The 12368-nt window shown below is 41.3% G+C and overlaps 1 protein-coding gene across 1 annotated transcript; it reads left to right on the forward strand.

Annotated features, from left to right (window-relative positions):
* The first annotated feature begins 172 nt into the window (after nt 1-172).
* On the forward strand, nt 173-10380 carry pros1 (protein S). Its single transcript, XM_079497901.1, has 14 exons — nt 173-379; nt 1141-1298; nt 1589-1613; nt 1754-1849; nt 2399-2521; nt 3163-3288; nt 3523-3651; nt 3800-4040; nt 4626-4812; nt 5553-5717; nt 6220-6391; nt 7123-7259; nt 8917-9145; nt 9499-10380. The coding sequence occupies exons 1-14, from the start codon at nt 298-300 to the stop codon at nt 9660-9662; spliced, it is 2034 nt and encodes a 677-aa protein (XP_079354027.1). The 5' UTR covers nt 173-297; the 3' UTR covers nt 9663-10380.
* The last annotated feature ends 1988 nt before the right edge of the window (nt 10381-12368 follow it).

Here is a 12368-nt window from a genome sequence, read left to right on the forward strand (position 1 = left end):
TCGGTGTTGTTCCAGGACGCGTGTGTTATTTTGTGCATGAGTGGTTCCACAGTTCCACTGTATGCAAAATCAATGGGGATTCAAAGTCCCGCAAACATACAGTGGAGTCCTCCTGTCTGAACAGCGGAGCACAGCGCTCCCTGTGTCGACAGCCACCACTCCGTCCTGGCCCTAGACCAGCGCACTCACTCCACCGCACAGGCGAGAATATTTTTCGGGAAGAATAAAGTTTTTCCTCGCATATCTGAGCTCACAGCCAGCAACACGAGGCCTACTACCATTTAGAACGGCTTGACTATGTGGAGAAAGAAAGAGGAATACTTATTGGCGTGTGTGGTATTTCTTGTGTCGCTCATCATCGTCATCGATGCCCATCGATGTAAGTAAAAATAACGGGTTTGTTATAATTTAGGATAACCGCCGCGTTCGAGCAACATAGGCGCTACTGGTAAAGAAATGTTTGAAAAGCATTGTGGTGTTGTTCACGCAGCAACATTTTATTGCATAATTCAAAGCTAATGATCTGATGGAATGGAACTCAAATGTAATGAAAGATAAAGGAAGGTATATGAATACCTTCTTCGACAATAGCCTAACGATATGTAACTCATGATTAATAATTAACAACTTACAATGAAACAATTGGTAGCTTAACGCATATGTTTAGTGACATATTTAACTAATATAGCCTCACGCTGGCTGAGGTCATTTCTGGTAAATCACGGTTTCGCAATGAGCATTTGAGTTTAGACTACTTTATCCATCAGCTTTGACAAGTTAGAATAAATATGACGTTACATGCCTTGTATAAAATGTTGCTATGCAGGCTAATCAAGCATTCATGTTTCATACAGAACTGAAGACATCTCAATTTCTACTTCTACCTCATGTTGTAACTTGTAAGCTGCACTGTCAGTGTTTAAATACCCAGGAGTTTGTCACTTGCCAATCTGAGAACCCATCGTCAAAACATAAAGGAAAAACAGCGCCCTCTTTTACTCTGGAGTCGAGAGACTAGACACTTGCTAATGGTAAAAATGGTGTGTGTGTGTGTGTGTGTGTGTGTGTGTGTGTGTGTGTGTGTGTGTGTGCGTGTGCGTGTGCGTGTGCCTGCTTGCTGTGGGCTACTTCATTGACCAGTCTTGACCCAAAGCAGAGCCACCCAGTTTCTGACAAGGCACAGGAGAGCTAACACTCTGTTCGAGGAGAGCAAGAAGGGGAACCTGGAGAGAGAGTGCATAGAGGAGCTGTGCAACAAGGAGGAAGCTAGGGAGATCTTTGAGAACCATCCCGAGACGGTAGTAAAAAGTTAAACTATAACAAAACATAAACAAATAAAATAAAACAATTTGGAAGTAAGTGTGTGTGTGCGCGTATTATAGCCCTATGATTTGGTAAAGTTAGTGTAATTACAAAGTAGTAGTAGTGTTGAAACAAGTATCTTTCCTTCCTAGCCAATGAAATAAGAGTGAGCCTATAGTCTGTATGGATCCTGTATTTAGATTTGTATAAATCCAATGAATGTATGAAAAAGAAGTGCAAAGAACAGAGCTTCAGTTTGTTTACATTCTCTCTGTTCCCTATTCAGGAATACTTTTACCCCAAATATGTCGGTAAGTTCACCGATTTCATTGTAAGCTTGCTATTTTTGGGGTAATGTTCCCCCAGAATATGGATGCTGGGGTTCAAGTGGTTATTTGTGTTATAATAATTACTGGTACTGACTACTGAGTTTTTACAAACCTTATTGCAGTGTGTTTGGGATCACATCGCGTTGGCATCGGCAACCACAACTCTGGCTCTGGCTCTGGTTCAAGCATCCCCTCAGACCTGCGTACCTGTGTGAAAGGTGAAATGCTCATCTACAGTAGAGTTAATTACTGAAATAGCTGGAACAAGCAGTTTATTGATGAAGAAGTGTTTCTACAGTGGCACAGAAATTAATGACACACCTTTATGTCTCTTTCTTACTGGTCTGGGTTTAGGGGAAACCTGAGAACAAAACTCCTGCAGTCTCCGAGGCTATAGGGGAAACTTAAATAAAATGATTTTATGGTTTCTTGATGAAAAAGATAAAGATCAGAAGCAGTTTGAGCAACAGTATTGCTGTCAAATTACATTTGCTGTTTGGGCCTAACATGTTTGCTTAAAATTACATTTTGTGTATTTATTTTGCTACTCAAATCCTTGCTGGGCTTGATCCTCAGGATTTTGTAGCCTACGCTAAAACCTAAGGCTTAGTGTTTCTAAGCTGTTTCGAGTTGAAAATCTGTTATTTTCAGTGATTTGAGAATGGCACAGGCATAATAATAAAAGTATAGATTTAGGTTTAAAATTGTCCTGCATGTATTTGTCGCTGCATCCTCCATGTGCCTATACTCTTTATGTTGTGTGACAGAGATCAGTAACCAGTGCTTGCCGTTTCCGTGCTACAAGGAGGGTTCTTTAGGCTGTGTGGATGGACAGGCCATATTCAAATGTCTGTGTAAACCTGGCTGGAAGGGCCAACGCTGTGAGGAGGGTGAGTATTGATACTGTGCCATCTCTTGTGTTACCAACTGACCTGATCTTCCACAGGCCAAAGTAACGTGTAGTAATGTATGAATAGTAATGTATGAATGTTCAAACATACTGTAGTGCAGGGGTGCCCAAAAGGTAGATCGCGATCTACCAGTAGATCACAAAGGCTGTGCAGGTAGATCACATGACATGCCCCTAAAGAATATTTCAATTAAATATATAAAAGACAATTCTTGGCATCTGCCACTTGAATTAAAGGTGACTTGATTGATTTACATCAAAAAGCGCCATGTCAGCTCAAATCCACAATGCAACATTTTGTTTTCGGTGTTGCTGTGCACAAACATCGGTAGCATTATAAATTAAATACAAAAACCCTACCTATTCCATTTCTCCCCATCTATTTCCCATTCCAAGTGCATTTGTCTTATATGTAATGCCAGCGCCGCTATTCTAAAGCACCCTCAGGTACATATTTAAACTATTGTCAGGTGGGTAGATCTTGTTCACCTGGTCATTTTGAAAGTAGCTCTCAAGTCAAAAAAGGGTGGGCACCCCTGCTGTAGTGTATGCTAAAAATAGTATTTGTACTGTGTTTTTACTTTGTACATCATGTTGTGATATAATTGGTTGATCGCACAGACATCGATGAGTGTTCAGATCCAGAGCATCCAGCAGGATGTAACCAAAATTGTTACAACTTCCCCGGTGGTTTCCGCTGCCAGTGCAACAATGGCTACTTCACCAATGACAAAATCACTTGCATAGGTAAGGTTTCCTGAATGATTATAATTATCAACAGTGTAGTAACGTTGCAAGTGTTTCTGAGGATAACCTTGCTCCAGTGCGAGTTAAGGTAGCCCTGGGCTAATGGTGGGGATATTTTAATGTGGGATATCGACAAATGTGAAAAGCCCATCCTAATTCTGTGGGCAGTCTAATATTTGCCTGCAAGGCTTCACAAGCACATGATCAATATCACCATTTGTTTGTTGTTTCCAGACATTGATGAGTGCCTATTGTATGACGGTATTTGTGAAGAGCCGGCCCATTGTGTCAACACCCCTGGCTTGTACGATTGCCAGTGTCCCCAAGGCTTCAAGTATAATTTTACCTCCAGAACCTGCAATGGTAAAGACCTCATTTTTGTTTTGCCCTATTAGTTCACTGGCTTTCAATTCTTCATCCATCAAATCATAGCTCAGATTAGAGCCTGTCAAAGGTTTTATGGCCTCTCTAACCTGCCCCTCCATCTGTTCTGTACATTTCATTTCTCCAGATGTGGATGAGTGTGAGCTGAATGTGTGTGATAGCACGTGTATAAACACGATGGGAAGTTATGTGTGCCACTGCGATGGTCGCAAGGGTCTCCGTTTGGCCGACGATGAGCGCTTCTGTGAGCAGATCCCACTTTGCGTGGCCCTGTATGACCACAAACACCCTGAGATGCTTTACCTTGGAGAGCAGTTTGGAGGCCTTCCTGTCATTTATCTGCGCTATCGTCTCCCTGAAAACACCAAGTGAGGAGCTTTCTCTCTTTCTCACCATCTTTATCTCAAACACGCACGCGCGCGCGCACGCACGCACGCACGCACGCACGCACGCACGCACACACACACACACACACACACACACACACACACACACACACACACACACACACACATCATCATCATCATCATCATACATGCACATCCTATTTATTTATCAAATACAATCTGTAGGACTGACTGTCCTACTGTTATTTGCAAGAGATCAGATCAGATTTGTACATTCAGCCACCGTTGACCTATCTGCATTGGTTGCTGTGGTAACAACTTAATGACATGCTTAATTTATACTCTGACATGCAACTTATTGCTCACGTCGCATTGTGAGGTTTGGTGAGGGACACCGTCAAAAACAAAGTTAGAAAAAAGGTTTGAATCACATTTCAAATCACCAAGGAATGTGGTTCAAATCAGCTCTTTAGACTTGAAACCAAACTGATTCCAATCTGGATAGGCCAAAAAAAAGGGCTTTGGGTTGCCACTCTGAACATAGCCCTAACATAGCTCTGAAAAAGCATTTGTGTGTTCTAAATGCTTCCCATGCTGTGTTTGTAGGTTCGCTGCAGAGTTTGACTTCCGGACGTTTGATCCAGAGGGTGTGGTCCTTTATGCAGAGTCCTCCCAGGATTCGTGGTTGATGTTGGGGCTCAGGGGTGGCCGTATTGAAGTTCAGTTCAAGAATCAGCACACATTTAAGGTCACCAGTGGAGGCAAAATCATCAATGACGGCCAGTGGCATGTGGTAAGTCTATGTGACTATGTGGCTATTGCACAGTGAAGTGTAGGGCTGCCGCTATCGGTTATTATTTATCGATTACCATTTCAGTTCATCAAATAATCGAGAAGCGCGTTTGTTTTTTTGGATGTTTTTTTTTTCAACATAGAAAAACAGGATAACTGATGATTTTTTATAACAACATCAATATGTAACTGTTGCAGGCAGCCCTATTGGACTTCATAGTCCATTAATGCTACTGTATTTAAGAGATATACAAATTCCTCTGCAGAAGGGATTTGTGGATGGGGTTCCCTCTACTGTTTGCTTTGTGATTCAAATTGTGATTTAATCACGATTTCAATTGTACCAGTGTGAATTGATTTTAATCGATTTACGATATATCGTTACATGCCTAATCACAAGCACTCAGGCCTAGGAAGCAAAATAAATCCCCCATATGTTTAATAAAGGAAAGGGGAGGAACTAAAAAGCAACTGAAACGCTTAGTTTCTCCAGAAGCTCTTGAACATAGTATGGAAGACAAACAATGATATTAACAACACAGCGATTGTGTTTATATGATAGTGCACACACACAATATGCACTGCACTTCTGTAACTTTCACCAAACTAAATCAATCGATTAAATTGATTTAGTTTGATTAACTGTTACAGTCATAGCAAAGTGAGTGTCTAACATGAGTAACATATAGTTGCTGAAGATAACATACATAACATTGCATCACTGTGGTGTGCTATATCCAGATCTCTGTGGATGAACTGGAGAACAGCATAAGTGTGAAGATCAGCAAGGAGGCAGTGATGAGCATCAACAGCCCTGAGAGTCTCTTCACCTCCGTCAACGGCAAACTGGAGACCAAGGTCTACATCGCTGGTTTACCCAACCGCACGGACAGTGTCATCAAACCTGTAAGCACGCTATCCAGAAGCCAGAAGCTACAAAACAACCACAACATCAGAATCACTGACATTGTGTCTCTGTAAATTAATATCAGCTAATACAAAGTAAACAATTACATACATATTAAAAACTAATAGTCTAGATCAGTGGTTTTCAACCAGTGGTCCTTGAGGAGGTTCCAGGTGGTCCCAAGCTTAATGATGGAGAGTTGGTAACCCATTATTGTTAAACATCTGCATTACTTAATTTACAAGAAGTCTACACAATTAGAATTAGAGAATGTAAAATAATTGTTTGCATCAATACAGCATGGAATTGTGGACAAAATCTTATCCAACGACAACAAAATATTCTAAGGTTTGGTCTGAGAGAGGCTACATCTCATCAAATGGTGGTCTGTGGCTCAAATACTGAATCAATAATAGGCCTTGATATAAAAAGGGTTGAAAACCACTGGCCTAGATGGTGGAGGAATGAATACAGTTCTCGGTATTGTGCACATGTCTGTAGATTAACCCTCGTCTGGATGGCTGTATCCGGGGCTGGAACCTTATGAACCAGGGCGCTTCTGGGGTGAAAGAGGTCATCCACGAGAAGGAGAGCAAACATTGCTTTGTGTCCATTGAGCCAGGATCCTTCTTCCCTGGGTTAGGATTAGCACACTTCAACCTGGACTACAGCAGTAAGTAATGCACATCAGCTACAGTATAAACCCTGATTTATACATGGTTGCATGGACTAAAAATAGCATGTTCCACTGTGACGTATGAGCTCTTTTCATATTTGCATTTCACAGAACTGCTACACTACGACTACACAGGTTTAGCTACATAGTTATACAGGTATTACCCACGGGGTCATCCCTATGTTCCCCAGGTTCTATGTTCCCCACTTACCTTAGGGTTTAGGGTTAGCGTTATAGGTTTCTGGTTTAAGGACTTCAGTGTTTTGTACTATACAATTGTATACAAGTACAGAACAAATAATGTTTGTTTTTGCCATCTTTGTTGAAGAGTCTGAGCAATTATGTTATAGTTTATTTTATGCCAGTGTTAATCTTTAGTTGGCTAAGACTAGATAGTTTAAGTAGCCTAGGCAGGCCTAAAGTTCAATGGATTGTTAAAAAGCTTAAATCAGAATGTGCTACTAAAAGTAAGACTAAGTTGCTAAAATACTTTTAGTCTTACTAGAATTACTAAAATGACTAGGTTAGGTTTCTGGTTTAGGTTTAGGTTTACCGTATTCTAAGTGGGGAACAAAGAACCTTTTTTGCATGGTGGGGAACATAGAACCTGGGGAACATAGGTACGCTCCCTTCCCCACAAGCTTTGCAGTCTGTATAACCACTGACCAGCATAACCTAAAATTAAGAGAGGAGAATGTACTATATAGGTCTATGTTTTTTTTCCCCAGGTCAATCTGAGAACTGGAAGGTAGACGTGAAGATGGATATTCGTCCATCCACCAGTACAGGAGTTCTCTTCTCTCTGGTCTACAACAACACCGTGCCTCTCTTGGTGTCCGTGATGACACACACAGAACATGATGCAGTAAGCAGCTTATTTTTGTGTTGCACACAAAAAGGAAAATGCATGCCTACACACATTGGATCACCTCTGCATTGAATTTACTTAAAGGAGAATTCCATACTAGAAGGCTTTCTTACCTTTATTTGCAGTTGTTACGTCCCCACCAAAGAGGTCCAGGTGTTATTTTGTGCAAAAGCGCATTATTGGCTATTTCCCCTACCATAAGCCCTCAATTAATTGCATTGAATTGAATGGGGCTATGGGGTGTTGTGCTAATTCGCTAATTATTTCCATCGCTTTATTTTTTTTTTTAAATATATCCTCTCTTCATAATGTAAATAGTATCCCAAGCGGCACACTTTACTACTTATTTCGATGGAAATAAGCGAATTAGCACAAAAACCCCCATTGAAGGCTTATATTAGGGGAAATAGCCAATAATGCGCTTTTGCACAAAATAACACCTGGACCTCTTTGGTGGGGACGTAACAACTACAAATAAAGGTAAGAAAGCCTTCTAGCATGGCATTCTCCTAAAAGGATCAATGTCACACAGGGGCAGGGCCTTCCTCAGGACGAGTATGATGAGTGTCATATATTTAAATACAGTCTATAATTGCAATACTCCACAGCTGTGTTAGAGGTGTGTCTACAATCACTCACACAGAATCAGAATACATTTTATTGTCACATCACAGGTAACCTCGCCTCACCAGTCTTTCCACCTCGTAGGAAAGCCTGGTCTCTGTTTCAAAAGTCTGTATGATCCGGTCAGGAGCGGATGATATCGTTACGTCATGTCGACAGGCAGGAACAATCAAACGGAACGTCCTTTTCCCTCAAACCGGAAGAATAACAATAAAAGCTCTCGTAGCCTGCAGCTTTTATTGAGAAAAATCGGTTTGAGGGAAAAGGACGTTCCGTTTGATTGTTCCTGCCTGTCGAGTACAAAACAATACTACAACATGACGTAACGATATCATCCGCTCCCGACCGGATCATATACCCGAAATGAAATGGTGCCCAGGCTACATCACAGGTTTACAGGTGTAAAACAGTGGGTGAAATCTTTTTGTACAAGCTCCATTGTTTTTGTTATTTCCATAAAATAAAGGGAAGAAGAAGGGGTTCAAGGGGGAAGAGAGACCAATCAATGAAAATAAAAAAATAAAATATCTACATATTTACACACTGGGTTAAGACATATAAGGGTGCTGTAAATACCTGGGGTAAGACATAAAGGTCCGTGACTGAGCACTGAGCATAGCAGCAGATATAATACTGTACATGATATGCTATGGATGTTACATGTAGGTAAGGTGTGATGAAAAAACAAAAGACCGCAATATCCGCATAGTCTGTCCTTATAAGGTAACTAACACTGCAGGGAAGAGCAAAGAAAGATGATTCTTGGTTAAACGGTATGCATGCAGTAAATAAGACAAAGCCCAAGCATCACGAATAGGCTATTAATGGTCCATGGGGTCCTGTATCTTCAATAACATGTACAAATATACACGTACATAATTATTGCATACCAAGGAATGAACACATGTTGGGGGGGCATGCCTACACGCACGCATGCATGCACACACGCACACACACACGCGCACACACACACACACACACACACACTAGACCTAGGCCCTCACGCTCTCTCTCTCCCTCTATGCTCCAGAACTTGCAGGTCTTTCTGGATGGGGTCCACGTAGCAACTCTGGAGTCAATAATGTTGTGTTATCCTGACCGTCTTAGTGTGGAGCTTACTGTCAGTCCCACAGAGCTACAAATCTCAGCCAACTCCTCCACTGTTTCCTACATACCACCTGGTGCCCTGAAGGAGGCGCTAGATCGCCTCAACACCACCATGCAGCAGCCCCTCAGTACCTATATTGGTGGTGTACCTGGTAAGAAATCTTTGCTCACTAACTGTTCCATAATTAATGCTTGGCTTTATTAATTACAGACATTTAAACATCCAAGAACTGTAATAATTCAGATTATGGGTCCGTTATCTTTGGGATTTGTATTACTCAACCACGTTGTGAATGTTTATTTTTTCTCTTTCACCCCTCATGTCACATCTTATCTCCACTCTCATTCACTAAATCACTCCTTTTAATCCCTTTCTCTCCAATCACTTGAGCATGGCCCTGAACTCTTATCTTCAAAGTGACAACCTTATCACCATCTCGACACCTTCCTCCACTGGCATCACTGTGTTTGACCATTCCACACCCTGTCCTGCTCTTTCTTTCAGACGAGGTTCCAATCTCTGCCACCCCTGTGACTGCCTACTACCACGGCTGTATGGACATCGCAGTCAATGGCCAGCAGTTAGACTTTGACGAGGCTCTCAGCAAACACAACAGCATTAAATCCCATAGCTGTCCCCCCGTTCATGCGCCAGAAGGACACCACTGATCTGCACCTCTACCGCACAAGAAGTGACCTCATCCACACACAGCCAGATCAACATCCAAAACCTCCCACCTCCGTACAACCACACAAAAAGTGACAAGTGACAGAATCCTTTTCTGGGAACCTCGTGTTGGGAGGAGGGGTAATGGGATTTGAGGAGGAGATCAGGATAGATAAGAAGTCCATGTTGTTCACACTCTGAAGGGTTTACACTTGCCTCCTTTCCCCCTATATTCCCTAACAATGATTCCTATCCTCTCCCAAGAGCTGCTTGATGTATTTTTTTTATTATTATTTTTTTAGGCAGGGTGAATGTCAGGTGGCAGTGAGAAGCATGGTGATGTAGCTTTAGTGGTTGCAATGAATTGTATATTATTAGTTACATAGGACAAAGAGCTGAGCTCTGTAGCACACAGACCATGTGGTGGCTATCAGTTGGTTCCGTTTGAGAAAATGAATAAACGAATGGTTCCTGCTAACCAGGATTTGTGAGACTACCTATATCTATTTTTCATTGTCATGTCAGGTGATGATCTTTCTTGTACTTTTTCCCCCCTGTTTCTGTTCTCGTTTTCCACATTTCACCTTGTACATAAAAGCAATCTCGTTTTAATATATACCTTGAATGTAGGTCTTCAGTATTTTGTTGTGGTTTCTATTTGTTGTAATAAAAATGGATGAAATGGATGAAATTTTGACAATGTTCATCTTTAAAAGGGAAGATTGTTGAATTTCAGTTTTGAACTAATCCTCAGTTTCCCATAATCATATCCTAGATTGAACACTGTCTAATTATTGAATGCTATCTGAACTGCAAATTAAGATGGGGAAATTGCTTTTTTGATTTGACCATAAATCATTCTAAATAATGCCAGTCAGTGTTACCGAGAATGATGTAAGAAGAAGGGAAAAAAAGAAATTGTACACTTGTTTGGAACAGATATTACTATTTAAATAAAGTATTTTGAATCTGGAACTTTATACATGTACCATCAAAGTCAATTCATTACACATTCATAGCCCTTATAACAGCTCCATGCCGTAAATCAGGGGTTTACAACTGATTGTGAATGAGGGACCATGACCACCCTGACTTAGAATCAACCTGGGGACCACTGTTGTGGGATAAGATTAGTGCTTTTTATTATTGCCTTTTTTAGGTTATATCTTCCCTTCTTCTGGAACCCTGCCTCAAAGCAGACCAGAGGTAGAAAACTGTCGTTCCCTGATGTCATCGCTAGGGACACAGGCATCAGGATGGCAATGAAGGACCGGAAAGTCTGGCGTAATATTGTGAAATCCACAATCTAGACCGCGGTCGAAAAATGATGATGCTATGCATCCAAAGGGTATTACATCCCACTGTTTCTGAAAACCCCTGCCGTAAATCACAACATCACATATTAGGTAACAAGACTAAAAGCCTCACTAGCTCCTTACACCCAAATGGAAATGATAGTGGCACTAGATAAGAATAAAATCCATGTGTTCATCCAAACCAGTTGGGTTCATCCTGGAATCTGCTTGTTTCTCTGACCATTACATTTTGAATTAGCTTGTGTTGGAAAGTTTGGGACAAGTGTGGAGCTAGACGAAACATCATGGTGTCACCAAATCATTAGGGTGCATTAGAGGTATTTGAGTGCAAGTGGACATTTTGGCCAAATGGTGGTGCTAGAGAATAAATGCTGCTGGGTCACCATCCCAACAGGAGCTATTTGGGGAGCGCTAATAGCCTAATGGTAATAAGAAGGAGGGGGTAGGAGTAAATAAGTATTTTCTTCTTCCTACTCATTTTTGAACTTAAGGTGGAAGATCATTGTTGTGTTTTTTTTCTTAGTTTTTTTTGTCATCAAAGTTTTTTAATGATTTTACAATAAAGCATACAAAATACACATGACTTACACAAAAGAAAGAGACAAGAAAAACAAACAAAAAACAAAACACAACTAGCAGTCAAAAAAACAAACCCCAATGGACAACACCCCTCCACATTCTAGTGATTATATCCCATTGTTTTTTATTTTCATTTTTACCTGAAAGTTCAAAAATAAAGATTATCAAATAAAGAAAAAGAAAAAAATGGTGGCGCTAAAGAAAAGGCCATAAACAACATATGGTGTCAAATAAATTATCCAAGGTGCTTTACATAGATGATGCACATTCACCCATTCACACTGAAGGCAGAGGAAACCATGCAAGGTACCAACCTGCTCATCGGGAGAAATTAGGGGTTCAGTGAAACCATAACGCCAGGTCCCAGAGGCTAGGGGTTCAGCTTCAGCGTCTTGCTCAAGGACACCTCAACACTAAACTCTGGGGGAGCCCAGGATCGAACTTGAACCTTGCGGTCATAAGTGGCAGATCTATATCCTGAGCCAGTGCCGGCCCAAATGTAGCCAATGTCATGAACACGCACGCACGCGCATACCTGTGTACACACACACACACACACACACACACACACACACACACACACACACACACACACACACACACACACACACACACACACACACACACACACACACACACACACACACACACACACACACACACACACACACACAGTCCTGGGAAAGAATAGGCTAAGCAGCATCATACAATAACATATAACAATCATTAGGACAACAAAAACTTATATTAGTTTCTCAGGCTCAGGCTAGGTTGGGAGGAGGCGGAGGACATATATACAAATTCAAAATTAGC

The sequence above is a fragment of the Electrona antarctica genome, assembly GCF_951216825.1.
Source record: "Electrona antarctica genome assembly, chromosome: 3".
Lineage (NCBI taxonomy): Eukaryota > Metazoa > Chordata > Actinopteri > Myctophiformes > Myctophidae > Electrona > Electrona antarctica.